The sequence below is a fragment of the Pezoporus wallicus genome, unplaced genomic scaffold (assembly GCF_028554395.1).
Source record: "Pezoporus wallicus isolate ANWC-B61680 ecotype Strahan unplaced genomic scaffold, APGP_CSIRO_Pwel_v1 contig_3817, whole genome shotgun sequence".
Taxonomy (NCBI): Eukaryota; Metazoa; Chordata; class Aves; order Psittaciformes; family Psittacidae; genus Pezoporus; species Pezoporus wallicus.
Window position 1 is genome coordinate 776,310 of NW_026635157.1, and position 27,839 is coordinate 804,148.

The 27,839-nt window shown below is 40.6% G+C and overlaps 1 protein-coding gene across 5 annotated transcripts in view; it reads left to right on the top strand.

Moving 5' to 3' along the window:
• MTHFD1L (methylenetetrahydrofolate dehydrogenase (NADP+ dependent) 1 like) overlaps window positions 1-20,605 on the top strand; it is a 154,396-nt gene extending 133,791 nt beyond the window's left edge. For all 5 annotated transcript variants that reach the window (XM_057405784.1, XM_057405727.1, XM_057405733.1 and 2 more), the window contains 2 exons: window positions 13,557-13,665; window positions 17,571-20,605. In XM_057405784.1, the coding sequence (XP_057261767.1) occupies window positions 13,557-13,646 (90 nt within the window). In that variant the 3' untranslated portion in view covers window positions 13,647-13,665; window positions 17,571-20,605. The remainder of the gene's footprint in view (window positions 1-13,556; window positions 13,666-17,570) is intronic.
• The last annotated feature ends 7,234 nt before the right edge of the window (window positions 20,606-27,839 follow it).

The window sequence follows — 27,839 nt, forward strand, 5'->3', positions numbered from 1 at the left end:
GTACCTGTTAAATGCCAGCTTCCCCTTGTATGCATCCATCTGTAAATGCAATTAGAACAAACATCTGCTCCCAGAAATGACTTCCTGACCTGTGCTGGTTTTTCCTGTGTCTGCCAGGCTTCTCATTGCCCTCCCCAGTAATCCCAGCAGATCTGCAAAAAAGTAAAGATGCTTATTCGTGTGCCATTGCAGCCAGTTCAGCTGGCTTCTTGAGACTAAAAAGTTGTAACTGAAGGAACAAAACCATGCTATTCACAAGGAAGAGATTTTTTTTTCAGTTGGGAAGGTTATTCCATTGGTTACACCTACATAATCCAGATTACTTCTGCATTATAACCTGGATTTCACAAAAAGGAACGTTTATGTAAAATATATTTTTCAGCTAAAATTTAATTAGCAGGCAAGTGACTAGACAGTAATCTCAAAGAGGAGAAGACTGTAATACAGGCACACATTAATACGTATCCCTTCTGAATACACACGTATTAATATGTTTCCCTTCTGAAACATGATACTGAATTTGGTTTTACGCCTCAGCTGGCACACAGTATGATGTGTACTATTTTGTATAAGCTTGCCGACTTAAAATGTATACTTAAAACTAATTGCTGTTATCTGAGCTCTGCTGTTATCTCTGAATCATCTTGGCAGTTTTTCTTTGGAATATGTCTTTGCTCTGTGAAGAGACGTTGCCAGGCATCTATATTAATACCACTATAAAAGAAGGAAATACTTTCTCACGTGTGGTTAGAATGTGGAAGTCATTAACACAGGAAAGCCACTGAGGCCAAGAACTTAACAAGGCTTCTAAAGGGTTATAGCCATTAACAAATACACAGTGTTGTAATTAATATAAGTAATTTGGAAAAAGTGCTAAGCATAGTGTTCAAGGATTTGGTCAGTCTACAGCTATCGGCTCCCAGTGTTGGACAGAGATTCCTTTGTCAGCCTCCATAGTTTTAGCTTTTCTCTGTAGAGCATCCGATACCAGCCGCTGTCACAGACAAAACCCTGGGACGCGCATATTTGCTCTGACATGATAAAGCACACTCCCTGTCTGCCTTCTAGCTGATTTAAAGCATGTAACTGTATTAATTGATCATGCTGTGCCATGCATGCGTACACAATGCCCTGCTGCTCTGTACATGTAGAAGGCAAGGCAATAGGAGCTTTTGTTACTAAACTGCATGAAATGAAGGTAAAATACAATGTTTCACAAATAAATACAGCAAAGTAAATACAAATACTTCCCATCTTCATCTGCCTTTGACGACTTTTTCCCATTGCTGTATTTCTATGTTGTGTCCAGGCACTTGCTCCGCACTGTCCTACAGGCTCACACACAGTTGCAGCAAAGCACCAGGAGCATAAGGGAGATAGAACACGCAGGGTGGAAAGCCTTTTGTTTTGTGCCCCAGAGAGAAACCTTGTGCTGCTGGCACTGCATATGTCAGGTTTGCTTTTTTGCCTGAGACCCTGAATGAGCCATGCTGACTGTAAAACTCTGATCCAGACTGTAGTAAAGAACTCAATGCCATGGTATTTGGCATCTGTAGTAAAGATGTGATGCAGTGAGTAGACAAGGAAACCAAGTGCTCTGCAGGTAATCTGTCCAGAATGGGATCAAGGAATGTTTGTGACAGCACAAATAAGCTCCCTCTGAGTTTGTGAAGCTCTTTGTCTCTTTACTTTTCTCTGGGAAAAATTGAAAACTGGATTTTTTAATAACATTCACCAAAAATCAATTTAAAAATAGCTTCACAGTATTTAAGCAATGACAAAGGAGAAATGTAATGTGGAAGCAAAGATAAAGCAGAGCTTTCTCATAAATAAACAACAAGTAATATTCAAATGGGAATTGACTAAAGGAATTCCAACTGCTGGCAGGGATGCTGATGATGAGATGGCAGCACAATCCATGGCTGTATCCAGGGGAGAGCAGTTGTGCTTACCAGCAGCCTCCCTTCAAGGAGGATGCCCAGGCCCATGGGTAGCAACACACTGCTGGGGCCCTGGAGCTCTTCAGAAGAGGCCAATGTGCCATCACAGGGGGCCTTCACTTGTGGGGTCACTAAGAGGGAAAGAGGCAGGCTGAATGTTGTGGGTTGTATCTTTTATGCCTTCGGCTGAGCAGCAGAGTTGTAAATGGTTGGTTTGCCAAAAAATGAAAGTTCATTACAGACTGGCCTTGTTTTGATTAGGAGGAGCTGGCGGGGGATGATACCATAAGTGTAAATGAAACTTTTGACATTGTCTGCTAGTTTCTTCACTTTGGCATTAGGGAGTTTATATTCTAAATGGTTTTTAATTTCTATATTATCATTTTACTTTAATCTTTTTATGATTTCCTCTGTGTACAAATAAACTTCCTATGACGTGGCACTTTTACACATTTTTAATGCCTGAGAAGAAGTTCCCTTAGATTACTCCTGTACTAGATGTTTGTCAAAACACAGAGTTCTATGAACATTTTTTTTTTGTTGGGAAGCAGAAATTTATTATTACCTTCCATATTTTTTTCTTTTTTTCCTTTCATATGCTTCATCTGGGAAAAGTACTGAATGCCACCCACAAAACACCTGCTTGGGGTTGGTTTGTTTTTCAGACTGAAAAAAAAGGTGTGTTTCCAAACATGGTTTATTTTAGTTGAAGAGTTTAACATCATTTTTATTGCTTATATTAATATATTGTTATCCTTTGTTGTATTACAGAAACTGTGGTTAGAGAAGTGACTTACTGCAAGTTCATACTGATCAAAGTGTGAGAAATGGAGAAAGTTGCATTTAATCTAAAAACACTGATACAGAGGCTTCAATATGTAATGTAAAAGGATATTTCATGCAATATAACTAGCATAGTTATTCTTGAGGTTTGGTTATGTGAGATTAAGATGAAAATCAGAGTTACCAATTTCAAGTTCCATTCTCCTGGCAGTACATCAGCTCCTTTTGGCAAATCATTTAACCTTTTCTGCCTTCTTCTCATTCACCTTTTAAAATGAAGATCTTATTTCATTTATTTCCCAGATGTACTTCGTATATTTAATTCCTATTTGTAAGTGCTTTGGGAAGAATTTTATTTATAAATATAAAAATATAAATCTTTGTTATGTAAGAATACTTGTTTGGAGGGTAAAGATTGTGCTCTCTGTCAGTTAACAACGTTGTGCCTGGTTTCATTTGACAGTTAAGTTTATCTGACAGTTTGTTAAGTCATGGTTCTCTCTCAGTGACCAGAAATTAGGGTGTTAATATGCTCCTAAGTAGAGAAACTTTGAAAATCAATATTGCCGTAACAGAATTAAGTCATGCACTCACAGGTAGTTTTTTTTCCTTTCTTCTTACAGTTATTAGTGCAGTTCAGGCAACTTGCAAAAACAAAAAGGTGCCTCTTCTGAAGGCACTAGTTCATCAGAAGTCAGTGGCTCTCAGCCTTTTTAAAGCATTTCTATGCTTCTCCATTTTCTAGGAGAAATGAAAGCTCCAGCAGCCTTTTTGAGACATCTTAAAATCGTGGTTTGATACACAATAAGATGAAAATTGCTGATCTAAGAAATATCCTTCATTTTTTATTTGCTTCCTTGTCAAAGGGACCTGCAGTACGTTCTGATATGATTTTAGAGGACACACTGCATTGAATACTAGATATGTATATATATAGAGAGAGATATACTGCTAGAGGCAGAGATATGTGATGGACTTCTGACTGCGAATATCTGATTTGCACACAGTTTAACAATTTGACATCCTCGTATCCAGCCACAGTGGATCTATTCTGAATCTTCTGGGTTAGGAACAAATAGAAAGGAAAAGTTTTTTAATTCCTCAGTGCAGCTAAGATAGCATTGACTTAGCATGTCAGAATAGTAATTTGCCTGAAGAAAGATGGTACGAAACTGCATATGGTTAAAAAGCAGCTGCATCCAGAATTAGAATGTAAGGTGTTTTTTTGTAATTGTCTATTTCCTGTTTGCTTCAGTCTGTCACAAAATAATGTGTGCTAAGGACTACAAAGAGCAAATCATTTAAACTATTTATTCAAGCAACAAATGACTGGAGAAAGTAGATATAGAAGCTTGAACTAATGAGATTAGAGATAATCACAGGTTGATGCGTTATGATGGTACAGTGATAGTGACTGAACATGGTGATGCACACCATGTTTTGATCATTCTTTGGAGACAAGCCCCAAGGCTCTTCTTTCTGACATCTCCCGTGATAACTACAGACCAGAAAGTTGGACTGCGCCTGTAAAGTGTATATCCTAGGCATTATTGTTTCCCAGTACAGAAAACTAGATTGTGTCAACTCAGGTGGGATTAGCAAAGTATAAACACCTCCTTTTCCACCTTTCTCAGGTCCCATTGCTTCAGGTGTTTTCCAAAATTCTCGTACACTTCGGTGTTATAAAGGTCACCACTGGCACTTAAATAGTTTAAATACAGTGATAAGACCAAGTTTGGATAAGACTAGTTTGGAGATTTAACAGTTAAAAAGAACTAATTTTAAGGCATCCTTTGCCATAATCCCTCTATGTTCTTTAGAAGCTGTTCTTCCCATATATCACACACACAAATCATCTTTGCCTGATATGATGCTTCTTAGGGAACTTTACTTACCTCAGGTATCAATGGATCTAGTTAATTGTAATCAAGAGAGCTAGTGTGGCAGCAGTTAAATATGTTTTTACTCACCATAGTTATGCAATCTTTTGGGATTTCTCCATGTTGTAATTTGTCATTGAAATGACTGCATGATGCTCCCGATGCTCTTCCTACTGTAGTTTACTGGGAAGGGTAAAGTTTGTTGCACGCTGAGCACACGTATTTGTTTTACATAGCCTGCTGCTGCCACCATCTCCAGTTTCTGGGCTGCAGTTGAGGCTCTGTGCTTTCCTGTGTTGACATGTCAGGCTGTCTAACCAGCAAGGCAAGTCTCATATGAAAGATATGAAGCTTTTGAAACAAAATGGCATAGTGAAGATCAAGAGTAGAAAGGGGGACATACTCCTGGTGTTTGAGGAATGACCCTTCTAGGGAAACGGTACAAAATAAACAGTTTTCAGAGGAAATGATGTGTGCCCGGTCCCTGAACAAATGCAAGGCAGTTGAGACGGGTCCACCTGAGACTCTCCTTTTCTAATACCACAAAACCTGCTCTGCTTTCAGCAGAACCTGACCTGCTCGCACAGCTTGGACACCTCTTCCTAACCAGGAGACCCAAGCACTGGACAAGCAGGAGTATTTTGTACCCATGAGCATCAGATACTTCAGATATTCTGGCTGCTGAAACAGCATAAGAGGAATGTCTTTATCCTCTGGATTTATTCCCTCAGAAGTTTCCAGCACTGTCTGATATATTGGACAATCACCAAGAATGGGAACAGCCCTGGAAGCGTCTGACATCGGGTGAGCTAGAGGGAGGGATTTCTTCTGGCTGAGGAGGTGATTTTGTACAAGAGGCAGCAAGCGAGAATCCTCTGCCAGGGATTCTGTTGAAAACCCAAGGGGGAAAGGAAAATCAGGATGTAGGTCTTGGCCAAGGGAGCAATTACTCCTGGAAATGGATTTGAGTGGGCTGGGATGGAGGGAAGTGTTTTGGAACAAGTCACCTGGAATTTGTAGACCTGTTTTTTCTCACCCCCCCCCCCCCCCCCCCTTTATTTCCTCTGTGGTTAGTTGTTTGGGAGGGGTGTTTCATTTTGGGGGTTTGTTTGGATTTTGTATCTCTCATTTTTGTAGTATTTTGTTTATCAGTTAACCTATCTAAGGCAGAAAACTGCTCTGAATACCCTGTAAAACATGCTGTATTGTGGATGATATGAAAAAATAGCCCACTGAACACCATCTATCGTACTCCCTCAGAGAGAGAGATGTATTTTTTTAAGTAAATTTAAAATACTGATCCCATTGTGCTGTTAATATGGGGAACATTTTCTCCTGTTTCGAGTATGGTTTTAAAAATTCCAAGATGAAAATGAGTTGAGACAACTCTGCTGAGAGAAACTGAAGTCATGTATGTGTGTCCTAAATGTTTTTACTTCATCCAGGAAATTGCTCATTCTTTTACAGATTGTATCTATGCCTAGATATTTTATGTAGTAAGTAGCAAAATGCCAGTTCTGGGTCTTCAGTGCTTCAGCACATCACTGCCAGCAACATTTGAGTTCCAGTGGTATTTCACTGACCTATTCACTAAGAACTTGGCCAGCCAAGCACTGATTCTTCTCATTTCTGCTTCCTTTGGGATATGCACCCACAGGCCTCTCCAAAACCTGTCCTGAACAGATGTGGACAGTTGTGTGGGTTTGGGATTTTTCCTTAGGATGCCCAGGAGATCACTTTTGAACTATTTCCATTCAACATGAATAAATTGTCCTGGTAATCCCACAAAGAATGTAACAGGGCACAAGCTACTTCTGCCTCACTTGAGCACCTGGAAGCAAGGTCAGTTAGGATTGTATAATCAATACTCTGTGCTTTTATAACTTCATCCAGATGCTGATAGCAGAAAAGCAATGTCCATGCATTTTGTTGCTGTAAATCCTTTCACAAAATCGAAGAGTTGCCAAGAATGTGGAAACATTAAAGTTAGAGACAATTAGAATAGAATAATTGATGCCAGATGGACTTCTGCACCTGATATCAGTCAGCATGCCCATGAAACAGAGCCATTTAGAGCAAGGAATACTATAGCATACATTGGGGTAACATCAGCATCTTTTCAAACATTATTTTGATCATTTTGAAGCCTGATAATATGTTGAGTTTTTTACTGTGATTGTTCTTATGCATTGCAACAAGATCCTTTTCTGTTAAAGATTTCATGAGAAGGAAATATGAGCTTCACTCTCCTTGTCTCCTCTGGCTATCATCAGGTTTGGCAAATTTTCATTAAAACTTGTAAGTAAACTGTTATTTAAACACTGACTAAAGATCGTTGCTTAGCTGCTTTTAGAAATCCTTGTTATTTTCAGGCAATGAAAAGTAACGAGATAATATTTTCTTAAGCATTATGTAGCTATTAAAGGAGAGTTTTTAGAAATTATTGCCATTTCCAAGGCTGAATTTATTAGTTTTTAAAGGTTGATACTTTTTCCAGGAAGCCCCAACTTGCCTCCTTTGTGCATTTGCTTTTCTTAGAGTTTGAGATTTCTGTGATTTTAAGAGGTGGTGAAAGGTCGCTTTAGTGTCAGTTCAGTATGGTGGTGTTCCCCTCTCTAATGCCGGGGTGTAGGGTTGTAGGCTATATTGTGCATCTTTTGTTTTGGCCAATTCATTCTGTTGAATTTCTTTTAATTAAGACAAATAGGACTGTTCTCTTAATTATTCTTTTCTGTCATTGTCATGTAATTTTTTTTTCCTTCTGTCATTCAAAACATGATCTACCCCTGAAGTGCTCTACAGAGTGGGGGAATTTTCCAGTTCTGTGGAATAAACTGCAACCTGATCCTGGAGATACTTAGGATATGCTGCCTAGCTTCCCTAGTTCCCTCTTAAGTGCACCCTGAGTGCCTCTGTGCAGCGGAGGACAGCCCAGTTTGAAGACGAACTAAGTGACAACTCACTAGAAGTGTTTGCACAGTCTCATGTTTCAGGGTGCCATAGTCCTACCTGCTACCATCATTGCATGGGTAGTCTCATGAAAAATTTCCTAGTACAGGTCTAAAATGAAGACTGCAGGGACCTTAAGGCATCCAGTAAAAAGATCTGCACCCATTCCTCCAGTCATGCAGTGCAGTGGGGTGTCTGTTAATCTCCCTCTCCCACTTCATGGATTACAGCTTTCCTGGTGCCAGTTTCCAGCACCAGTGGCTGTAATCTGACAAAGATTTTGATAAAGGTACTGATAGAGTGCCTGAAGGCAGGCAAGGTTGGAGACCTGGAGGGGTTTCTTCAGAAGGGCAGAAAGCTCTTCCTTTCAGCTTCACATGACAGATACACTGCAGGGGAGCAAATTTCTGATCATGGATCTGTCTTTCAGAGCTCTAAGTCAGACTAGGAAACGTTATTGAAACCCTGAAGCATAGCTCCGTGCCGCACCTCAGGATTCCAACAAATTCTGGCACATTGAACATAATGCATGCAGGTTTATAGCGCTATTTATAAATCTCTTGAGTTTCCTCTTGTGTTGTTTCTTGCTGAGGGAATGTGGGATGTGCAGTTCACCCCATCAGATTTTATTGAGGACTTATCCGCAGTCATGAGTATGCTGGATTCTCTTGAGAAACAACATCTGTTTTCTGCAGTATTTAACGTTTGAGATGATTGTGGGTTGCCTTAACTTGTTTAATTAACAAAAGGATAGAATTAGATAATGTGAATTGTTTGCACTTCTTGCCAAATGCAACATTTAACTCCATAAACCCCAGAATTGTTAGGTTTCCTCAATAAACTGTTTGCTGGGTTTTATTGTTACCTTCTAATCTTCTGGTTTTCCTATGTTGTGTGAGTACAGATTCCTCTGGTTTCCTTTCTCTAGTTAGAAACCATGCTATGCCTGTAAAACAGACACATCTTGTCTTATAGATGAAAAAGACACTAAACATGAGTTGGATGTAGTCCTCAGGACCATCTGTTTTGCAAATCATGCCATTGTGCTAACCCAGTTAAAATGTCCTATTAGAATTTTTCATACAGGTAAATGAAGCGAGGAGTGGGGGAGAAGTATGTATGGATATACACTTGCAGTAAAAGGCAGGATATGTCAACCACCGATAGGTATTTGTATGATAACAAAGGAAGCTTAGCAGCATAGATCCTCTTGGGACCATAGCAAAACTGGCTAGCAGAGTCTTAATCCTTGACTGTGCAACTGTTAATGTAGAACTTACAGCTAACTGAAATTACAAGTCAACTCATATCTGTGCTTTAAATGAAACTCCAGTGAAGCTCAACTTAGTCACTCTTCCAGTGACAGTGGATGTGTTCTTGGAGAGGGTGTGGAACAGCACATTCATATAGCTTACTTAAAGATAACTGTCATCCTGCTTTTATAAGGAAGCTCCTTATGTTCCGGGGAAAGAGGGGGGGTTTGTTTAGTCATGGAAGTAAACTTCTGGAAGATCATAAATGGCTAGTATAAATAACAGTAGCCTTCAGGATTTCATAACTGTGTTCTATTTTCCACCAGTTGTGCATTTCCAGGAGCATAAATGATCCTCAGGATAACTGTAAGACTTGCTGCTTTTGCCTCCTAAACATAGAGAGTGCCATAGACATAAATAGGCATTTTTTCACATAATCTTTCCATATTTGATTTGCTCTCATGGACTTGTAGACAGTTACACAGTTTGCAGAGAAAATGGTTGATTCCAGTGAGTTCCTACTAAACTAGTTGCTATTAATTCCTATATGGTATATTATGGGAAACAGCTGCATGAGTTCTTCAAAAAAAGCTTCTTTATTTTTTTCCCTACATAAAGCATGCATATGAATTGCATTAAGTCTTAGGATACAAAGTTTGTGCGTTATATATTCCTTCTCCCAGGGTAGTGTGATAGTAACAGTTCTGGTCAAATTAAGTGCTGATTATTTTGAACACCTAAGTTAAGTTTGCAGTCTTAAGTAGATAATGTGTTGTTATTCACTGCTTCTTGCCCTGCTCTTTTATCACAGACACCCTGTGTGATGTTAGAGTGGAGAGTTGTGCAATCTCCATGCAATAAAAAGGGGTGTATATTGTAGGAAATACCTACAAAGTTGCTCTATGACTGGAAATTTGTGGTTTTTTTCCATGCTGTTCGTACCTGTCAATTACCAGCATGATTTATGTTTCAGGCATATTTTCTCTTTCACTGTTCATTCTGCTTTATTGAAGTTTTAGAAATCAAGTCATTTTAGTAAGTAGTTATCTCAGAAACCCTTGGGGAGGTGGAGGTAGTCTTCCAGCCACTGTGCAGGTATGGCATGTGCTGCAGCTGGGGGGGCAGGTTAGTATCTCCCCTGCTCTGTGTGCAGAAATCTAGCTCCAGTTACTTAGGGCACGGAGAGGGAATGCTTCTGGGTCGTGTCCGCTGTGGTTAAGGCCAGTCTGTGATCTCCTTTGTTAATGCCTTCCTTCAGCATAATGGAAAACAGAGGGAAGAGGATCATTCTGAGCCTGCAGCCAAGTGGAAAGCCAGTCAGCTGAAGCCTCAACCTCTCAGCTGACTGAGCCCTCTTTTCTCTCCTGCCTTCTTCGCTGCAGGAAAGAAACGGAGGGCTGGAGAGGGAATAATCAGTAGTAATCTCCTCCATCAGCCAACCATCTCCTCCTGTTGACCTTGATGTAATGAAAAAGGGATAGATTCTTCTACATGTTACCTCTGTGTCCAGATAATGAGAGCAGAGAGAAATGTTCATAAATCTACATGGCTTTGCCTGTTTGGAAGTCTTGGCCATGGGGAAAAGGGCAGGATGCTTTTTATTTTCACTCTGTAATTCACACAGGTGTTTGTCCCAAAGTGTTTCCTCTGCAGGTTTTTCTGCCTTGTACTTCATTTTACACAGCAGTAATTTTAATTCAGATGAACTTGTTCCCTTTTGTTGACTTAGGTTTTCAATATGAGAATAGTTGTATTCCCTGAACTGGCAATAAACTGGTTTGATATTCACATTTTATAGATGTAATAGATTTCTATAACTTAATACAGTGGAGTTACACTGGTGTGGAACTGGGCTTATAAAAAAAAAAAAATACTGAAAACCAAATCCAAAACACAAATGTAGGACTTTTTTTAAGCTCTCTTAAAAAAAAAAAAAACAAAACAAAACAAAAAAAACAACAAAAAAAAAACAACAAAAAAAAAAACAACTCTTCCATAAAGTGATTCTAGTTTTTATTACAGAGGGAAAATGAAGAGTGGCCAAGCTTGTAGATATATTAGAAAAAAAGGTGGGGGGAGGAGACCTGGAATTTGGGAGTTTGCTTTTGGCTGTAGAACTGTCATGCACAGAGTAACCAGAAAGTTGTCTTTGGCAATTTGCTCATTCCCCTCCCAGTGAGATTTAGTTCATTAAGGCAGTTTCTTGTCAAGCGCTAACTCAGAAAGTGGGATGAATCTGAGACAGAAAATAATTCAATTACCCTAATGATGTAGCTAGTATGGCCAACAGATACAGAACACTAACAAGGTGTTTTAATACTTAGCTAAGATGCCAAGGCAATGTCAGCCAATAAAATGATGTCATGCGATCAGTGACAGGGCTTGGTCAATGCAAACTGACAGTTTTGTCTTTTAATCCTACTGTGTGAAATAAAAGATCAGGAAAGACTATATTTAAAAACAGAGGAAATGTACTAAGAAGTCCACTAGAAAAACTAGTTGCATTTTTTTTTTCAGACCTAGGTCTCAAGTGAGGTGATGGCTGCACTGGTACTCCCCGAGCTCCTTTTCCCCTTCCCAGCCTGGGAATAACCTCTGAAATGGCAGTAGAGCTCTCTGGAGTAAATGAAACTGTGGTGGAGAGATCTTACAGTTTCCTTGTATTCCCAAAATGGAAAAACATTACATGAGCATTTGGAGTGAAGCTAAAGCATATGAGAGATGCTAACTCCATCACTCTGTATGCAGCAGAGCAGGCTAACGTAAAGAAATACAACCTGCTCCAGCCCAAAGGGGGGCTGTAAGTCTGGCTCTCTGTAGGAGCTAGGTTGGTGGTCATTTATTTTTCCTCTTTTGAGGCCAATTAGCAATTTAGAACTTGCCTTTGGCCAGAGAAAACACCATAGCTGAGTTGTACCCTAGTTCCCCTTGAGGAATTAGGACAGAGAGAGGATGCTGCCAAGCCCTATGCTCTCTACTGGGAGGTGATGGCTGGCTACCGCATGCTCTGGCCTCTGCCCTGCAGCGAGTGGCCAGGTGTTGATCTGGTCATGCAGATTTAATTCATCAGCCAACCAGCTCTGGCCACAGAAATGTGTATTTTCATCAGTTCAGTGTGTTGAATGAGGTTGGCTGCAGTAAGATGAGTGCTATTAGCCAACTCCAAGGGAGGATCATCCCAGGGGTTCACAGGTTGAAACTGTCTCCTTTCAGCACCAGGTTTCAGCTCATATCGTGAAAATATACCCCAATCTGACCCTTTCCTTAGTTTATTGTGTTTGGAGTGTTCTGGTACTCAAGTCAATATGTTTTTTTCTACACAGCCATGTTTGAAGGTTACCTCCTGGCGTCAGATCAACCACCAACTTTAATGAGTTTTGCTGACTTGCCTCAGCTAAAATTTTGTTCCTCAAAATCCGGCATCTATTACATAAATTCTAAGGCATAAAGGCTCTTGGCCAACAAACAGCTGAGCTAAGCTGAACTCCAGGTTTATTTCCAGAGATTGTAAAGTCTTCCATCTCTTTAGGTATTAATATAGGGCCTAACATAGCAGGGCCATCCTCCACCCCTTGAAGTTAAGATATCAAAAGGGTTTACAGAGTCTTTAAGCCCAAATGAGTGCCGTGAATTAGTGGAAACTTGGTGAGATATCCAGGGCTTCTCTCTGACATCTTAGGAAGACTTAGGTTGTGAATACAGAGTGGTTCAGGTTGGTCCAAGCTGGTCCTGCCTTAAAACTGCCCCACAGTTGCAGCAGCCTTTACCCTTTCCAGTGCTGGGAAAGCCCTTCCTGGCTCGAGGTGCTGAAACAGCAAAAGGTGAAGCAGATGGAAAAATAACGTTATTCCGTTGAACCTGCTCTCCAGACATCTCCTTTGCAAGGGAGAAGGAAGGGAGTACTGAGGTGGGGGAGGTGAGAAGCTGCAGTAACTCTGATTTAAAGAGGCGTACGCTATTGCAGACCAGCTCCTCAAGATTTCCATGTGACCCACGTCTTTAACTGCTGCTAAAATGCCAATTGTAAATAATGGTATATTGGTATAAGTAGTTAACTCTGTAATTTAAGTTCATGAAACTATTTACATGTTTTAAAGTATGCAGATGCCAGAGTCTTATGCTAGATCAGGATCTTAATTATGCATAGTTTGAGATAATTGGGTTGCTTTAGCTTCATAACTCAACCTGCTAATTCTAACTACTAAATTAGGATTCAACTGTTATCCATGTATATTAAGTTGAACTATTTCAATTTGTTCCTTATCTTAAATAAGCAATTATGAGTGTCATGATTAATTCTGCTCCTGTGTTCTGGTTTTCTGTGGGAGAGGTCTCAGTTCAACACATTCATGTCACCAGGTGAATTTGGGCAGTTATGTCCTTGCCATTTCCTGTGTGATTTTTTTCCAGTAGATATAAATGGATGCATGTTCTGGATAAATATTCAGAGGAACAAGTCCTAGAGTGTCTTCATTTTCTTAAGGCATTTATTCTTAGGTTGCTCTCCTAGCCTGCATTTTGTGGCTTTTATTTTCTCTTTCCTGTCTTTTAGAAATGTATACTTAAAACTGAATCTAAAAAGTACCAAGCTTGACATTTTTAACAGAAACAAAAAAATGTGGTGAAGATCACAGCTGCAGTTGAGACCACGATGAACAATACAGCCTTTCTCATAATCTAAGGTTTACATGGGTGGAGTGATTATCTGCTTACAGGTGCAGAAGTGTAACTTCATTTTATTGTTTCCACAGATGAGCACCATGCCAGGACTGCCCACGAGGCCATGCTTCTATGACATTGACCTTGATCCCATCACAGAACAAGTGAAAGGGTTGTTTTGAGAGTGACATGCAAATTCAGGTCAGTCAATGGCCTTTGTTTTCCTGTTTCAGCTTGGAGGAGGATGTTTGTCTCTAGTATGCATACAAAAAAGGTTGCCAGATGTTTATCTAGGTCCTGATTTCATTGAGGACTCCACACAGTTTGGGATGATTTAGGGGAATATTTCATAATTTGTGCTTTAGTGTATGGGTTTCCCATTTGCTGAATGGCGGCTGGCATTTTGCTGGTGTGCGCTGATGCTGCATATTGATGGGGCCTTTTGGATTTCCCAGCGCTCTCAGTCTGGAATGAAGAAGAGCTGGGTCTGCAATTGTACTGCTCTTGGCTATTGAAAAAGTCAGTCTGAAGAAATCATGTCTTGTTACCTCAAAAGAAATAATCTAGCTCATCTTTGGTATTACTCATGTGGTGATGTGTTTCTGTCATTACCTAGATGTCAGGGGAGATGTTTTTCAGCTTTGTTACGAGCTTTGCTTTGTTTTTTCTTTTCTTTTTTGATTGCCATCATCTCTCTCAAATGGTAATAAGCATTTCAGAAACACAAATCTGTCCTCTTAGCCTGTTTTTCATGTTGAGTTCTCTCCCTTGTCCTTAAAGGTTGCAGCTGCCTGCTACCTCCTCCCCTTCTCTGAACACTTAATCTTCTTGATGTCTTGCTTTTATTTTGTGTAGCACATGAGGGGAGATTATGGCTGGATGTCAGGAAGAAATTTTTTACAGTGTGGGTGGTGAAACATGGGAACAGGTTGCCCAGAGAGGTGGTAGGTGCCCCATCCCTGGAGACATTCTTGGCCAGGCTGGATGTGGTTCTGAGCAACCTGATGTAGTGTTTGCACTGGGGGATTGGACCAGATGAGCTTTAATGTCCCTCCCGATGCAAACTATTCTATGATTCCTCACTTTAAAATCCAAGTTATGAAAATGTTCCATGCTACCCCATTTTAACCTTGTTACATAATAAGTGAAGTAAGAGACAATGTCATCCTAACTGAAACAAACCAGTTTGCCATGAGTCTCTTTATTCTTATCACTTAAGTCTCTCCCGTCCCTCACTAAATCAGTCTGGAGAGTAAAACGGTTACTTTTACCAGAACAACAACATGACCATGAGCTAATAGGACTGTGATGGAACCAGGTGCTTTAGCCTTGCTCTAGCAATCCTTACTACTCTGGTTTGAGAGAACCGTCTTTCATTTTCTGTTTCTGTGTTTTGATGGATTGTTTGGAAGAGGGGGGAGGTTTGCACAACCCAGTGAGGTTACTCTTCAGACCAAATTAACTGTTCACTTGTCCACACTTGAACGTCATAGCATTCACATAACATCTGGTGAGAGCAGATTTTTGCCATTTTGTGTGTACCAGTCAAGACAAGTAAAAAGCAGTTAGCCCGAAAGTTGACCTGCATGCACAGGTAATTGCTGCCTTATATGCAAACCATCAACCGACTATTCTGTTGCTAGATAGTGTTAAGCATGCCACTTCTTGGTATATATCCCATTTGTGTTACTGATATGCATTCTATGTCTGATGGCTTCATTGCATACATATCGATTCATCATGTGTCAGTCATGTAATTACTTCTGAATCATTTGAAATGACTGTAGAATCCTGATGTAAAATCTATATGCAGATTCACATAGTTTCCTTAATCAGGTGTTTACTGCCTAGTCTTATACAAATCTGTCCAAACCATGGACTGGCAAGTTTTGAAGAACAACAGTAATTAAGCAGATAAAATCCTCTATTCCAACTGTGAAAGCCTTTCATTTGAAGTTGTGCAGGAAATGAAAATGTTAAACTTGGCTTTTAGTCAGTGATGGTGTTTTCTCAGGTGTAAAAAGAAACGCTAAGTCAGAAAAACATAATAGGTAGGAAATATATATCCAACTGTTAATAAATTATTTTAATTTCATTATGGAGGTATTGCTGGCATCAGACAGATGAGTGATTCACTTCACTTAAGATTAAGCCTTTTAAAGACAAAACAGCTTGATAATATGTCTTTTTCATCAATGTAGGCACATACTCACCTGTGTTCCTACCTTTAACAATATAAATATATGCCTTGAGAGTATTGTAATACCCAGTGAACACCACACAAGGTAGTCAGTGTTCATCAGCCCTAAAATTCATCCAGTTCATGGGCTAGATTTGTACATTTCTCATAAACAATATTCCCATATAATCTTAACTCCCAGCTTTCTGAAGAGAAGTTTAATATTACTCTTTGCTTTCACCCATTCACTGAAGTGAACCCACACTGTCACTGCTACTGTGGTTTGACGTATTTGTGAGTTTATTTCTGTGATGACAGAGCAAGGCATTACTTTTTTTTCTGCTTTATGTGAATTCTTTTCTTAGGGTTTCAGTGTACAATGTAAAATTTCTAGTAATAGATATTGTGGCAACTCATTAGGACTGATTCAAATCTTTCAGATATGGTAATTGAAAAAATAGAGATTTGTGGAAGAGCCGCAGATGTTTCATTATAAACATGCATGCAAAGCTCAGAATGGTTTAGTGTGCAGTTTATATTCTCTCCTGCAATACAGTCCTCTTCATGAGGCTTGTGAGAGAGATACAGGCAAAAGTTCCTGCTGCGAGGGGTAACTCTGTGAGGCTCTTACTGAGCTGAAACACTGGATGTCATTAGCCTCTGATTTTTCTCTACCACTTCACTGTGTTAATGAAGCAGATGCTAGTTATCTCAAAATTTGGAAAATACTGATCATTAGAATATCTTCTAAAAAGTCATAAAAGCAAAAATAACTATCAGAAAAGTCAACTTGGGGGGGGGTTCTATTGACAAATAGCTAATACACGGAACACACAATGTTAAAGTCTCTCTGGAGGAGCAACATGCTCTATTAAAAATGAAACATTAATACCTGGAAATGAACCTGAAGGAATCTGGATAATTCTTCATCACTGGCCACTATCCTATTTAAATTGTAAATAATACTAACAAGGTTCAAACTGTTTCCTTAGCAGCTGTCTGTATATATTTTATATATAAATATATGTATCACCCATCAGAAAAAGATTTACATGGAGACAAGTCTGCCAGTAGGAAGAAGTATTTATTTGTTTGTTTTTAAAAAGTACTATTTGCACAGTGAGGTGAATTTATGAACCTGACCCACTCTGCAAAAGTCAAGTCTGTAAAGGACCCTTGTGAACTTTAAGGATCCCTGTGATTTAAACAGCAGCAGCAGGTGCCTGCTCCTCCTGTGCCAGTTTGGCTTTGGGTGTCTGGGTTGATGGTGGGGGGTAGTAGTTTTCCTCCCTTGGTTGTGGCTTAGTAAGGCCATAGCTGCCCACAGCTGCTGATTCATTCTTGCACTTCTTCAGAACTGGCAGAGCACCAGAATGATTGTAATACACAACACGGGTGTTTTACCACCCTCAGAGCTCTTCTGAATGTGGGAGGAACCCCGGGGCTCTGACTGTGAGCATCTTCAGTGCCATAAAGAAGCTCCTGAGGGGAGGATGCCAAAACTGATGCCCTAAATGTTTTCAACTTCATTCATTCACATACAGATAGAAGGTGTTTGAAGACCTTTCCTTTGCACCCACAAAACTGTTCCTATTAAACAATAAACTGACCTATTTAAGTCGCATTCAACAGTATTGGGTTTCATCAGGAACGTTTACTACAAGGTACAGTCTGAAGTCTGTATCATACTGGAATATGAGTACCTTTTTTTGTTTCTCACCTAGTAGGGTCACACAGATAATAAATGAGAGGTGCATGTGGCATAACTAAATGTTTTTAGTATGGTTAAGGCAGAAATAAGCAATTTCAGTAAAACACTGCTTTTAAGTTGTGATAGTTCTATTTTATTTAGTTGGGGTTTCTACTCGTTAAAGAAAGCAAAGATGTCTTGTTTCAATGTATAAATTCTTTATCTTTCTCATTTCAGAGGCCTGGAAATTAAGAACTGCAACTTTCCTGCTTCCTGCAAGTAGGAGACAAAAATGAATCTGAAATATTCCTGTTATGTGTCTCTGGAGGAATGTCAAGCTAGACCAAAGAGCAAAAGTTTACTCTTTCTTCAAACTAGTTTTTATGATGAAATATAGCTGTAAGGTTAAAAAAAATAAAAAAGAGGCAAGCTAGTTTTTCTTGCTGTAGCACAGGAAGCTCTCTACTGGGGCTTATGCTTGTTTGTAGATAAAAATGACATTGAAAAAGAGAAATTTTTCACCTTAGAGTTTTCGCCTTTTCTCAGAGGAGTTTATGGAAGTATTCCCTTATCTTGGCCATCTACAAACTTGCATAAACATGATTATACTGTCTGATCAAGCCTATTTCTCTCTGAAAAATACACTTTTGCTCCTGGCATTCAGGAGCTGAAACTACACACGGATTAACTGCACATTTCTGAGCTATCATTAAGTGTTGCTCTGGATTCATTTGGGCAACAGCCAACCTTCAAGCAAGGAAGATATTAAGCAGAGAAAGAACAGAGCATGTATTTTGTAAAAGATTTTAAATATATAATTTGTTTCCTTGCTAGGCACAGATCTTTTGAAACACTTAAGCCATAGCTGTCTCACGTCCATAGGTCTGTCTTTATCCAAAGCCTATATTACAGGCTGTCCAGCTGATTATGTGCTTGTTGTGGTGAAGCTGGTTGTTCAGAGAGGGCACTGCTCCTCCTGAATCCCTGTTTTGCTCCTGTTCATGGCTAATGAAGCCTCCTGCTGTGCTGGCTCCCGACCTAGAGTTTTTCTTCTCATGTCCCTGGCAGTACACAACACCCAGTAACAAGAGAGGAATGTCCATCAAGCAAGGATGCAACAGGGCAGAGCTTTGTTCTGCTTCATTTTGCTGCATTTAACCACCATACTTGTAAAACTGGAGTGTTTCTATTTGAAGGGGGTATTCAAACAAGTTAAATTGGAGCACACGGTTTAAGAGTTATCTCAGCAACTTACCTTGTCTGGTTTTAACTAAAACTGCAGTAAAACAAGCATTAGGCACAGGATACTGCATTTAGCTTTTCAAGCTGCTGCTCCTCAGGAAACGCACCCTGACTGTCGGTTCCTTCAACAACAAAAAATGCAACAGAACAATAGGGTGAATTGAGACAATAGGCCATTGTTGTTTTAGGTAAAAAGCAGCGAAATAATGATGAGAGAGTTTATTTTCCTGGTGACGTTTTCCATCCTGTCGCTTTGCTCTGCTTACGTACATTTGTATGTTATGAGCTTCTGCAGTGCAGTTTTGGTTCCCTTCTACACAGCCACATTTGGAGACTTAATTATCTCAGGAGCTGTGTTGTAATTGAGGGGTTTGTTTTGGTTTTTAAAACTATGCTTTGTTATTTATAAACTCATAATTATGGACAGAAGAGCAAACGGGACACTTAATTATCTGTGCCTTCCCTGCAGTAGCACGGAAATGTCTGTTGACTGCATTTCAGAACTGTTCTATTCATAGTGTGGTCCCCCAGCACCATGGGGATTGCTGTGATGATAAATTTAAACATAAAAAAATAGAGCTATTTGATATTTTAGCATGATTAGACAATAGAGCTTATAATGACCTACACTGTGGATGCGTTAATTACATTGGGGCAGGAAAAACAAGATCAGTGGAAAGTAAGATTCAAGCATGGCTCGTGCAGCTACAGGGAAGAGAGATTTCTGATGCTTTCTAGTATATTGTGCCCCAGAAAACCACCATGATATCATACACATGGCGGTGTTGTAATTTAGTCTTGCACACACTGAGCTATCTAGCCTATGAATAGCCAAAGACTTTTGGAAGAAAATAAGTGTGGTTTCCAGCCACACTTTTCCTAGTACTTATTTTTCCTTAAAAGAAAAATAAGTAAGGTTTTCCCTCCTTTTTGTCTAGAGAGATTCAGAAAACCATAACCGTGCCTTAGTAAGTAGTCATTCTGGTTCCCCTGCAGGTGTGCTGAACCCATCTCCATGCAGTGTGGGATACAAAACATGGCACTAGCTGTCCCCCTTTGAAGCTTCCATATGCATACAGATGTCTGAGCAACAAGTTTTATAAGTAATTTCAAACCGCTGCTTGATACCCGCACACCTTCTATAGCATAGTCTCCATATTTTCCCTTCAGGCCGCATACACAGTGGGGCTGTTTATCTGTCTGGCCCATCAGCCTCTCCCTGTGATGGACCGTTCCAGCTCCATTAGTTGAGAGTTGACAAACATCCTGTAATTTTTCTCCTGTCATTTGCGCAGGATTTGTTACAGTGTTTTGATAGCTTCGATAATTCAAGGAAAGCTGGAATCGCCCTCTCTCCTTTTGTCCTAGCTTTTCCCCTACCCCAACTATCTGCAAAGTCTCTTGAGCTCCTGCGTTTTTTGGTCTTTAATTTTACATTTTAATGGAATAGTTGTTAAAAATAATACACACTGGTGTGCAGATTCTGTCTCATGATCCAAAGGGATTAAGCTCTTGGCCATCAGCTGAGCTGCAGAAACTGCCTCTGTATGTGGGCCTGCCCTAGTTCTGAGGCCACCATCAAGAAGGGTTTGAAATTAAAACTTTTTAAGGTGTTAGTGCGATTTGTGTCATATGTTGTTACATGGATGCAATTGCAGTGAGGAACTCCTGCCTTTGCATCTACTCTGAGCAATTTTGTGACAGGGCAGAACCACACAGCTTTATAAGGCAGCTTGCTGTGCTTATCCCTGCATTTGCTAAAGCACGTTAAGTGCAGTATGGTTGTTTATTGTCAGAAGATCTGCTTTTTGTAGTGACTGAATACTTTGTTATTGCTCCTGCTGAACTACTTCTGTAATGACATTGAAATACTTCAGAGGACGGGTTTCTTCATTTGTATTTTAAAATCCAAACTCCCAGACCTTCAGTTGCCGTGAACATGAAAATAAAGGGTACGTGTGTATTGTTGTTCCATTTGCACAAGCGGTGCCTGTCTCAAGTCTGAATTCATTAATAAAGCACGTCCATTATTTAATATTGTTCTCTATCTGCCATCTTGTCTATTTAAATAGTGACTTTTTTTAATTCCTCATAAGCCACTTAGTCATGTCATGTCCCTGTCTGCAGCTAAACACAACTATGCCAACAAAGGAGGAGACCTCAGCCACATCCTGGTTGAGTACCAGATGCAAGCATGGCCTGGGGCTCTTTCCCAGTTCCCAGGAAGCCAGGAATGCTTTTGGTTCCTGGCTGTTGCCACAAAGGGCCATGCACCAGAGGGTTGTCCACAGTATCCTCTTCATCAGTACAGTCCTTTTGAAGTTGGTTTGTGTTTGGGGAAGGACACACCAGGCTAACATCCTGTCCTGGTCCCAGAGTATCTTGCCGTTGCCTTTGCCCCTTGGTGTAAAAGGCTGGATCAGATGCAAGGGTCAGTTGGACACTTTCCACCTGTCAACTGGCAGCTGGATTTGTATGAAGCCGTATCAGGTACAGGAATACAGATCTGTGAGCTTCTCAGGGTGGGGTTTAAATACAAGCAATGCAAAAGCTTCGGGAACTATGGGTGTTAAATCAACTGAACCGTAACACAGCAGAAAGCAGCCCAGGGGCAGGAATAAATAAAATGGGGAAGTGGGAGGGGGGCCCATATTGGACATCACTCCAGTTTTCTAAATAGCTAAATGAAGTCTTAACCATATGATTTGGATTAGCGCTGGGTTTTTTAATGTGCTTCTCACGGCTAGATTTCCAAGCAGCTTTTCAGCTTCCTTAAAGTGTTTCAGCAAGGAATTTACCCATATGTAGCAGGTCTCAAGCACTAAGTTTGTGCTTCAGTGGTACCTGGGTCTGCCCTGCTGATGGCCACCCAACAGCCAGAGCCAGCATGGGAGACAGGCACACTCCAATCCACTGAATTATGGGGGGTGGCAGGGAAGGGTAATCAGTTTCACCCTTTAACATGCAGTTTTTCATAGAGTGTTCATTCTGAAATGGCAATACTGAACTCCTTCAAGCGTTTATCCCAAGATCAGGACTGCTGTGTTACACATGTTACCATACACTGTGGGTTTAAGGCCAGAATATTTCTTTAAAGTAACCTAAATTCAAATATTTCCACAAGTCTGGTCATAATAACACTTCCCTGCTCCATGCACCCGAGTATAATATATTCCTATACACAAGCATAGAGAGTATGTATTTGTGCATGCAGGTTCTTTATGTAAAAATCTTCAGTATTTGCTTCCCAAGTAAACTTTTTCACTTGAACCCTTGGGTAATGACTGGGAAGAGCTAGACTGCTACACACCAGCATAGGCTCAACTGGACAAGACCCTGAAGAGCCTTCTTACATTAATCCTGTGTTAGGTGATCTCCAGGTCCCTTCCAAGGTGAAGCACCATGCTGAAACACGTACACACTATAGAGGCCATAAGAACTTTTCTTTGCCAAGTACTAGTAAAAAAGGACTTACGAGTCATGCTCGCTTTTATACAATACACTAAATCAAGGTTGAAGTTACGACATTTTAAAAGCTGTTTCCCACTGGGCAATTCCCATCATGGTATTGGAACTCAATTACCATCAACATCTGGTCAAAGATGGATTCCTAATTTCAGCTCTTCAGGACACAGCCTGTTAGTTGCCTATGTAACACAGCACCTGCATGCTCTCATCACATGCATAGTTTGCATTTATCCTCCAGAAAAAAATGACTGCTGTATTTGTACCAAACGTGTATGATATACATGACATGTAACTATGCCACTGTATGAATTTTAGGATGTTTTCTTCCAGTTTCAATTTTTGCTGAAAGGCTCAAGGGGCAATCTGATGGAGAGAAGAAAGCCCCATGTCTGACTTTTGGCAGCAGATCCACTCCTACAGTTTTCTATAGAAGCCAAAGTCTCTGCAAGGAGACAACGTCCCTGTATTTGCTCCTTCCATGGCTTGCCTGTTACACATTCCCACCCTGCTCCAACTCATCTGGACCATGTATCACTTTGATATCTCTATTGCAGTCAGAAAAAGCTGCATTTGCCAACCTGGGTCTTTTTTCAGATGTTTGATGTAAGTAAATAGCCCCTGAGGAAGGTTTCTGAGGAAAGCAACAAAACCAACATCTTATAACTTCAGTCTGCTCTTTTATGATATTAGCCTAAGGTAGCAGTTTAATGAAGCAAGCCATTTGCATCAGTTCCATACAGCTGTTGATTTTTAAATGTTTTTTCTATGTGCAGTGAGTTCAACCACTGTCATTCAGCATCAGATATTGGAGCCTCGTGAAACCTTGTTCACGCAGGATGAAACCCATATCTAATTCTGCCTCTGGAACTAGTAGAAGTCAGACAGACTTTAGTTCCCAGTTTGTTAGTAATAACCAAGTATGCAAGTTCATTAATTCTTATTAGTAAGTGTAAACTGGAAAAGAGCAAATAAAAGAAGAAAAGTAATAGACATGGCAAATGAAGGAACAAAGCACAGGAGTCAAATTGGCTCTGAAGAAGGCTATATAAAACCCACCAAAATTATGTTTATCTGCAAATTCCTACTGAAGAAGGAAATGATACTCTTACAGAAGCATCAAAGCTTACTTTCAATATTAATTTGGTTTTAAAGAAAGACACTAAATCAGCACTATGCAATCAAATGAGGATAAGAAATAGTAGAAACAGAGATGAGCAGCAAGTGAAAAATGTCATTGACTAAAAAAAAAAAAAAGAAAATACACCCCTACACCCCTAGGACAAAAAAAAAAAAAGTACTCTAAAATATCTTCTGAGAGAAGGATGTACTTGGAAAGCGAACACTACTGGAGAAGACCCAGAACCAATGCTTTAATTCATAGCCAGCATGCTGTTCCCCATCAATTCTTCCTCATGGTATTGGCTACCATATCCCCAGAGATGGGAGGAACATCTTACACCGAGCTTGTGCCTGGCATCACCTATAGTAGTTGCCAGGAATCAGCAGGGTGACAACAATTACCACAGGGCCAGGGGGCAGCCACCAGTCTTGGACTCCTGCATTTATTGAATTCTCCTTGTACATACCTCCTCTGCAGTGGGCCACTGCACAGATAACCTCACCTTCTGCTAAATCCAGACATCTGTTGATGAGTGGTTTAGGGTCACTCAAAGAATGACCATTAAGGGTATTAGCAAGAGCAGTTTTAATATGATTTATAAAGGCACAACTTCAAAAAATCCAATGATAATGTGCACTCTATTACTTCTTACCTGGATGAAGCATACAAAGGAAAATAGAGGTGAAAAGTCAAGCTAAAGATGACTGATACAGAGACTGAACCGCAAAGGGTCAGGGAGACTCTTCCACAAAGTTCAGAATAAACCCCCTTGCTTTAAAAGCCCCTGATGGAGCCTAAGTGCAGCTAGAACTAGGCTTGGTCAACGGTATACATCTAAAAGGTTACCAGTGCCATTTAGCAGCAATTCACAGTTTTAAGGTGAATCCTATAAAGTGAGTTAATAGAATTTAGTACAATTGCTATAACAATCTATACGACAGTCCTCTGATTCTCACAAACTCGCACCACCGCATCTCAATCCCATGACTGTGTTTACTCAGCAACAAATAAACCACAGGCCACCTCGGAACCAAAAATGGAAGGGTTATACTGACTATGACCATATGATTTAAACAAGTCTGGGAGCTGTACAGACAACAGCAATTATCAAATGAGAGTGTCACAAGCCATTTAAAAGACAGATGGTCTGGATTTCAAACCCTTCAGAAACTGTTATCCCAACACTGTGTTGGGGGTGTGTGTGTGAAGAGTACAGTACCTGTGTGGAAAAAGGTTCCCTGAAGTACAACTTTTCTGCTGGTACTCTAGTTCTGTCCCTTTAAGCACACACACACACAAAAAGACCAGAACCCTCAAACATCACTAGTGAGAGGATCACAGAATGATAGAATAGTTAGGGAAAGGACCTTAAGATCATCTAGTTCCAACCCCCCGCCGTGGGCAGAGACACCTCACACTAAACCATCTCACCCAAAGCTCTGTCCAATCTGGCCTTGAACACTGCCAGGGATGGAGCATTCACAACTTCCCTGGGCAACCCATTCCAGTGCCTCACCACCCTCACAGTAAAGAACTTCTTTCTTATATCCAATCTAAACTTCCCCTATTTAAGTTTTAACCTGTCACCCCTTGTCCTATCACTACAGTCCCTAATGAAGAGTCCCTCCCCAGCATCCCTATAGCCCCCCTTCAGATACTGGAAGGCTGCTATGAGGTCTCCACACAGCCTTCTCTTCTCCAGGCTGAAGAGGCCCAACTTTCTCAGCCTGTCTTCGTACCATCAAATATGTTTTTTACCTGTGAATGGATTCTTACCTGAAGCATCTCTAATGCTTGAGCTTTTCCACTGTGTAAAGACAAGTGGTAGGAGCAAACTGACAGGAGAATACACTGATTAAACATCCCTATATAAGGGATGATGAAGTGAACCTACAGAGCCATATCCAAACTTTTATAGATACAAGCCTGGATGCACAAGAGCAATTAAGTTTGCATACTCAGGAAAATGTGTTTGGGGAGGACCTTTTCAGTCCGTAACTCCTGTGAAATTACCACGCTACCCAGCTGAGGGGGGAGACAGACTCTGGAATAGCCATACCTTACTTAGTGTGTCTGAAATGGAAATGATCCAAGTAACCATTTACTCATGTACATAAACTTGAATCATAAATTTAGCAGCATTTCACCTTTTGACCTTGAATTTCACATTGCCTTAACCAGCTTGACTTGAGCCTGAACAGCTACAGAAATGTTTACAGCCCTTTGCTGCAGCAAGATTAAAGAAAGACTCGTCTGGATCTTGAAACCAGTCTGGGGACCGTTCAGATGCAATCAGCACTGAAACCCCTTTGAATGGAGTTTCCTCACTGCAACCCCCAGGGGTAGCCAGAGCACCCTCCCCACGGCATCCCGTCCTACAGACATGGCAGATCCTGCTCCTGCCAGCCCAACACCAGGTGATGATGTCGGATGCCTACTATGTGGAGAGGTGTACATGGCAAATTTAAAACCCTTCCCCAAGATTTATAAATCTAAATGCTGGGCTCAAAAAAATAAAAGAAAAAAAAAAGGCTATTTAAAATTCTACATGCTTTGTTTAAATGTCAGTGCCTAGCAGTCAACTAGATGACAACAAGAATTTATAACATACAAGTACCAATACGATCTGGCTCAGCAGTTCTGTTTTGTTAAGCCCCATACCAGCTATTATCAGATTTACACTTGGGCTTTTATTCATGTCTAAGTAGAAAATGTGAAGTTACGCCAGAAACCTGTAGTTGTTAAGCTGGCAGGTGGAGAAGGTGGGCAGGGGTAATCCCTGAGCATAGCAGTCTGTTCAGTACCAGTCACCAAGGACCACCTGGTTTTGTATACCAATATACCTGTTGTGTATAAAGCCAAGGTTCACATAACCCCCTGCCCATATCCCTGCAATATACTTAGTGCATTAATGAAACACCAATATAAAAACATTAATAAGCTAAACATCAGCTATTTCACTACTACAAAATTAGTTGCTTTCCCTCTTTAGCAGAACATAGATTCAACAATTGTTATACAATTGTGAATAAGCAGAACACTCTTATGCAGTCTTGAAAGAGACAAAAATGTTTCAAAAATCTATATAAAGGAGGCATTTTTCCAAAATCTTTGTGCCAAATACGGTTCCTATCAAAGTAAACAGAACACGTAACACAAAACTACCAGTTATTTGCTATGGCCTCCATCTCTTCTTTTGGATGCCTATGCAATGTTGCAGATCTGTTCTCTAGCATGCTGTCATTCAGATAGCTCCAGAGAAATTAAAACCATTTTTGACACAATGGCTTCAATACAAGTGAGGCATCCAGTATAGTCAGATTCAGCAGTTCTAAATCTGTATTTGATCTAATAAAAATATTATAGAACTATTTTGAATATTTACCTATACCATCCATTCAGATCTGGCACAGATGTTGCTGCTAACCATGTTGTTTATGCAGAAGCACTCAGGATGGAAAGGACTTTCACATACAGATTTAGGAACAAATGTGACAAAGCCAAGTCACACATCAGGAGGTCGCTTAACAGCTCTAAATGGGAGGGCTTTCTTGTTCATGGAAAGTGCTGAAAAAACAAAGGCTTGCTGCAAAGATTTGATGGCCAGAATCAACATGAGCAAATGGTCCAGCAGCTCCTGTGCCCTGGACCACTAAATCCTTACAGCTATTTGCCTACAACTTCTCAAAGAGAAAACATTAAGACTACTAACCTGCTCACTCCTTTGAACGGGTTTAGTCCAGCCACCATCCTGCAGACTTTAGGAGCACTTGCCTAGGGTCTTACTTCAAACCACCAGAGAGGAGAATCGGAGAAAGGCCTAAACACATGAAGAAAACAGCTCTGGTTCCACCCCCTCAAGCCCTCAGGTGTTTTAGGTTTCTCTAGAACCACAGCAGTCTGACAGGTGCAGGTATTGCCTACCCCACACAGGTCCTCACCCCTGCCCACAGCTCCTCAGGGTTCACTTCGCACAGGGCTGATGAAAGGTTGATTTCCTCTTTCTGAGCCCTGCAGTAAATCTTGTGCAACTGATTTATAACCAAATGCCGATGCTTCAGTGCCAGTCGGCGATCAGAGCCTCAGGGGCACCTCTGACGTGTCACAGCAGCAGGAGCAGTAGCAAACCCCCTTTCTAACATGCTTAGCAACAGTTCATCTCCCTCTGACATTTCAAATGGTTTTTCAGCTTGAGCCTGCAGCCACCCAGGGACCCGACTCCTTCTGCAGCCCCTTCCTCCCCAGGGGATCAGCCAAGCACAAAGCTGGAAGCACAGCCCACCCTACACAATGGGGTGGGTTGTTGCTGGGTGTCCTGAGCTTGTCTGCTCCCCATGAGGGCAATGAAGGTGGTGATGTCACCTTTTTACACTACCTTAGCGTTGCTCTTGCCTGATAACATGCTTTTTACTGTCAGATTTTTGCATTATTCGCTTTTACTGACATACCCTGAATTCTCCTTTTGCAGAGTTTTCTTCTTCCATTTTTGCCATAGACCTTGGATTTACCTTGTTACCTTGCTTGCTCTCCTTTCCTGCAAGTTTCCACAGTCCAGGGTTCAAGTCATACTTGCAACAAGTTTATTATCTGAAATACTACTTTCTCTGAGTGGCTGTTGGTCCCATGGTTGTCCCTTTTTGCAACTCCTCAGATGGCTGTTGCTTCAGGTCCTGAAC